At 18.9% G+C, this 5,896-nt stretch overlaps 1 protein-coding gene across 1 annotated transcript; it reads left to right on the forward strand.

Moving 5' to 3' along the window:
* Window positions 1–1,717: 1,717 nt before the first annotated feature.
* On the forward strand, window positions 1,718–3,081 carry PGO_003500 (variable surface protein; the record flags this gene model as incomplete). The annotated part of the gene is made up of 3 exons (XM_028691322.1): window positions 1,718–1,789; window positions 1,922–2,833; window positions 2,917–3,081. The coding sequence occupies 3 exons, from the start codon at window positions 1,718–1,720 to the stop codon at window positions 3,079–3,081; spliced, it is 1,149 nt and encodes a 382-aa protein (XP_028547123.1).
* Between the last annotated feature and the right edge of the window lie 2,815 nt (window positions 3,082–5,896).

Genomic DNA, 5,896 nt, shown 5'->3' on the forward strand with positions numbered 1-5,896 from the left:
GAATGAGAAATATAACAGAATAAAAATAGGTTATTACCTAGCAAAATATAAATTCAAGGTATAGTTATTTATTATAATCCATGTCATTCATAAAATATGTACATTTGGTATAATTTCATAAATATTCAGAAATTACCTTATATAAAATAAAATAAATAACAGATATGATAAAATTATTAGGACAATTATATATTTTAGTTTAAAAATATTTACATTTCTTCATTCTATTCATTATATTTGCATATATATTGTCACATGTACTAAATTAAATATAGTACATTACATATTCTTTATGTTTTTTCCATCTATATTACAAAGCTCTCTTATCGAGTTATAAATCATACTACTTTCAATGAGCCTCTAATTATGAAAAATTATTTTTATATATTTACATGAAAAAAATGAATGCTTTATAAAACTCAAATAAATCACATTACATAACTAAAGGAAAATACATTAGCATAATCATATTAGAAAATATATAAATATTAATAATAAAATCTAATGCTGCTAAAATGATAAACCTGAACACAAAACTCTAAACCCTGAACCCTAAACCTTGAATATACTTCTTCATTCTATTAAATAATTATAAATTTAAAATAAGCGGAAAACGACTTTATGATATATATGTCAAAAAAAACATAATATATAACTGAACATTATATTTTCTCTGTTGCAATAAGTTCAGATTTTTCGATAAGCATAATCTAATCAACATATGCATGGTATTTATATGTTAAAATATATTTAAGTAATCATAAGATATAAAATATACTGTGTTACAATTACACATTAATTATTATGCAAAAATAAAACATGTGGATACATTACGTACATATAATTGATATTTATCATTTAGACAAAATATATTAAACATAATACAACAAAGCATATATAACTAATAAATTATTACAATTAAAATGAATCAAAAAAAAATGAGAATTGTAAAATAAATTCTAAACTATGAACCTATAACTTCCATTTATATTTCGACATTTTATAAATTTAAAAACTGAGAACTGAAAAAATGGAATAATTCATATTTACCGTATTAATATTCTAACATCATGTTTTAATGTTTTATATTTGAATACTTTTTACAATGTTTAGTTATATTCATAAGGCATTATAATAATTTATACATATATCTCTTAAAAAATATTATCACTAAAAAATTTGTTAGAATATATAAATCAATTGCTTTATATATACTTTTTTTAAGCATATAAAATCATAATAAAAATATTAATTAATCCTTATAATATATGTTTTCATGTACAATTTAATATAAATATTGATGAACTATATATTTTCATCATTTCACTTGTACTCATATTTTTATTTATTTTATTAGTATATTTTATATTTAAATTTAAATATTAATATATAAAAATTAACACTAATTAAAAATATTCCAGTATGATAGTATATAAAAAATACTTTTTACGCACTTTCCCATAAATTAAGATTATTATTTACTTTAATATTGATTTTATTACAATAAAAATTAAAATTATTTATACTTTTAATATTAGTCATACAATATTTTATTAATATGATTATATAAAAGAAAAGACATGTATCACATGTTATTTAGTTTTTGGGATACCAAGAAAAATCAATGAGTTCTTACGTATACAGAATCTTCAAATGTATTACTTTGTCAAAGCATTATTACCTTAATCCGGAGTTTTTTTTTTTTTGTAAATATTAAATGTTTTTAAAAAATCATAATTTTAAATATTTCAAATCATGCTATTTAGTGGAGAAGATTGGAAAAAATTTGGTGTAATGTCAATCAATTAAAACATTTTTCATCATTAGATTTATTAAATTTTTAATTAATTGATAATATTTTCTATCTTATATTCTTCAAGGTATATATATAATATTTCATTTTGTTGTGCCTTTGATTTAGCAACTTTCCATATCATTTAGAGATGATTTACCTTCAGAAAAATTCTATAACACTTTAGATGAATTAAAGGATATAACTAAATACAAGGAACACTGTGCATCGTTAACTTCTATTAAAGCTGAATCCGCTGTTAAAAACGTTTGTGCAAAGATTTTAAAATATTTAAGTAGTAATGAAAACTTAATGAATTATTCCAATGCCTATGATATATGCCGACTTTTAAATTATTGGTTAGCCAATAAATTGAGTGTCATTGTGGGTCATCAGGGTAAAAATTATGTATGGACTATTTTTGCAAAAATTACCAACATATGGAACGATTTTATTGAAGATACATTGAAGAAATCTTATACTGAAACATGTTTTCCTCTTATGAATGAAATTCTTCCTGAGGATTGGAAAAAGAGGAAGGAACTATATGAATACTATGTTGATTATGATACACTTAAAAACATGTTTTCATACAAAATAAATGATAAGGATTACTGTACACTCATTAAAAACAAAGTTTTATTATATAAATATTTTAAAAATTTTTGTAATTCATACGAAACAGAATTCTGTAATGAATTTAAAGCTAAATATGAAGCGTGTAATCCAAATGAACTTTTACAGAAATTTAAATGTAAAAATGAATTGGCGGAAATGATGTTATTAGAAGAAAAGTCAGAAAGAGAATTACACCAGGGCATATTATCTGAAACACACATTCTTGAAAATGAATCGCGTTATCCTGGATTATTTACAAAAGGAAAGCAAAATCTAAACGTCATACAGAAAATATCTAATAGTTTTAGTCCTCTAAAAAAGTCAGGAGCTGCAATATTGGGAGTCCTTGCTATATCCATGATTTATGGATTATTATATAAAGTAAATAGAAGGTTCATTAATTTACATAAACGGTATATATTTGTTTGTATGTTACATTCCATTTATAGCTATGAATAATAAATAAACATATTGCGTGATTTATGTAACATGCATTTATATTAAAGTTTACGCCCCTAGGAAGTTGGATCCGTAAAAGATTTGCTAAAAATAATTATAATAGAATTAATATAAATTCTGAGTTTAATGGAGAATTTAATTATGCACAAGAATTATATAATATACATTATAACCCAAGAGATGAACATTATATAGGATATCATTCCGAATAATTTTTCTTATAATCAAATAGTTAATTATGAAGATTTAACGAAAATATATATGAACTAGTACAAAATACATATTTTAAAAAATATTTCAGTTCATATAAGTATATATTTATATAATAATTAAAATTCTATATATGTTAATTACAATATTCTAAGAAATTTTATATATAGTACGGGAATGATAGAAAAAAAACAAAAAAAAAAAAAAAAATTATACAGAATAAAACAATAAAAATGACAACACATATAATTACAAGAATGAAAAAATTATACATAAAATATATTTACATTATTTAAATCAGAAGTTTAATTTTAATTATAATTTTCCCCCATAAAATATAAAACATTTATATCAAAACAATACACTTTAAATTATTTACTGGACACCGGTACAATGTATATAAATATGCAATGTTAGACAATACTATTTTTCATTTCATCATATATAAATACCACAGTTTTGAAAAAGCTAAAAATTTTACTTCACATTATATTAATATTTTAATGATAATTTGAGACTTACGCACATCATATAATTGGAGGTTTGCGTTTATTTATACAATGAAAAATATAATGAACTATTTCTTTACAATATGTAGTATATTTAAGAACATATAATATTCACTATATCTTAAAAATAATGTATAATTTAATGTATTATTTTTTAATACTTTTTAAATGTTTTTTTTTTTTTTCAGTTAAGTACATGTTATATTAATAATAAAAAAAAAATACACTATATTATAATGTACATTTTATCTCTTTACTGAAAAAGAATTTAAAAAACATTATTAATTATAGTTAAAAGTCAATATAATTTTAAATTAATTTAACTAGTGTTTATTTTTACATATCTAATTTGTGTAAAAATATTATAACATATTAATCAATAGTGACTTATAATGTTCATTTAACTTGAAATATTGTAAAATTTAGTAAATATTTATATAAATATGTATATTACATATATTACCACAATAAAACATGTGCTGATGTGTTTGATAGTTCTAATCATGTTTAACAACCCTAAAAAACAACTCAATATATTAATATATATATGATGTATAGTGCAAATATGGATACCGATTTCTTTTATTTTAATATTAGTTAATTATAAAATTTGGAAACAGAATTTGATAAGGAGTAAATTTATTCTAAATATGTTATTTTTACATTATTTATTTAATTAATTATACATATAAAAGCATTATACTTATACAAAATATTGTTTCTTCATATCTTAAGAAGAATTTTTCAAGAATGTAATTGATATATGTTATTGATTATATATAAAAAAATAACATAACTTTATAATTTTTGTTATGTTATAAATTAATATTTATTATAATGTATTATGTATATATGCGATTCTTTAGACTATATTTCTAATTATATATGAAAAATGAATATATTTTAAAGGAATACTAAAATCAAATATTTATGTATCATTATCCTAATAAATTTAAATAATCTATGTCCTATATTAATATTGTGATATGTGTAAACATTAAAATTATTTTTATCAGTATTTTCTACTTTATTAAAAGAAATCTAAAAACAAAACCTAATATATTATGTTTTAATCATTCAGTAATAATTATAAATATAAATAAATTTACACACAATATTTAAAAATATATTTTTTTAAAGCAATATATAATCTTTTAATTAATGTATATGAAAAATATTTTCTAATATTAAAATATATATATGCATTAGAAAAAGAATATATTTGTAAATGTATAACAATTAATAGATACCACATTTTTAAAGATAAATATATTGTATGTATTTAAGATGTTGAATTGAATAAAATGTTCTATAGAAATATTTAAAAAAAAATAATAAAATGAATATATACTAATTTTATTTATATGAATGTTTATATTTTTGTTGACTCATTAGATATATAAGACTAATACCATTATTAAGCATATTTATGTCTTATTTTATTATAAAAAAAATGTTTACAATTTCTAATTTATTCATGTGATATATTTAGTTTTATATATGAAAAGTAGAATCTTTCTATCTGTACATTATCCTTAGCTGTTCTATTTTCATTTTTAACATTTTTATACTATAATGTTAAATTGTATAATTATAAATTCCATGAATTAATAATAATATTTATGTATAAAATTCATTTTACTCATATTTATATCATTATCAATATTGGTATTTATTTGACATTAATATTATATATTTATATTAGATAAACTATAATTATTAATATTATAAGTATGAATTCTTTTATTTTTGTCCTATAATGACGTTATATACTTTTAGATTAACTATAAATTAAGCTATAAATATATATATATATTAACATTATTTTTTAATATTATAAAAAATATGTGAATTGAATAAGCTGATCTGCAAATATGAATTTGCGATTATAATAGTATCATGATATTACAAATATAATTTATTGCATTTATGGTACTATATGTCAAATATGTATAATCAGCTTGATTTTAATTTTGAATACATGTTTTTTATTACTTTCTATTAATATATTCAATATATATATATGAAAATCTCGTTAATTTTCTTGGGAAATTTTATTAATAGTTCAGTTTTAATTATATAAATATATCCAAATTAACTTATTCGTATATTATTTAAACAATTTTATGCTTGGTAAGAATATATTCCTTTGAAAACTCTAATTGTTCTTTTAAAATACAAATAATAAAATTAACTATTTTTTATATGTACATTTTTTTTATACTATTTTATATTAAGCTACATGAAAATTGTGTCAATAAGTATACATTTTATATTTTTTTATTTAATGTATTATAATATTTCTTCT

Source organism: Plasmodium gonderi (assembly GCF_002157705.1).
Source record: "Plasmodium gonderi DNA, contig: Pgo-contig_457, whole genome shotgun sequence".
NCBI classification, from domain to species: Eukaryota; Apicomplexa; class Aconoidasida; order Haemosporida; family Plasmodiidae; genus Plasmodium; species Plasmodium gonderi.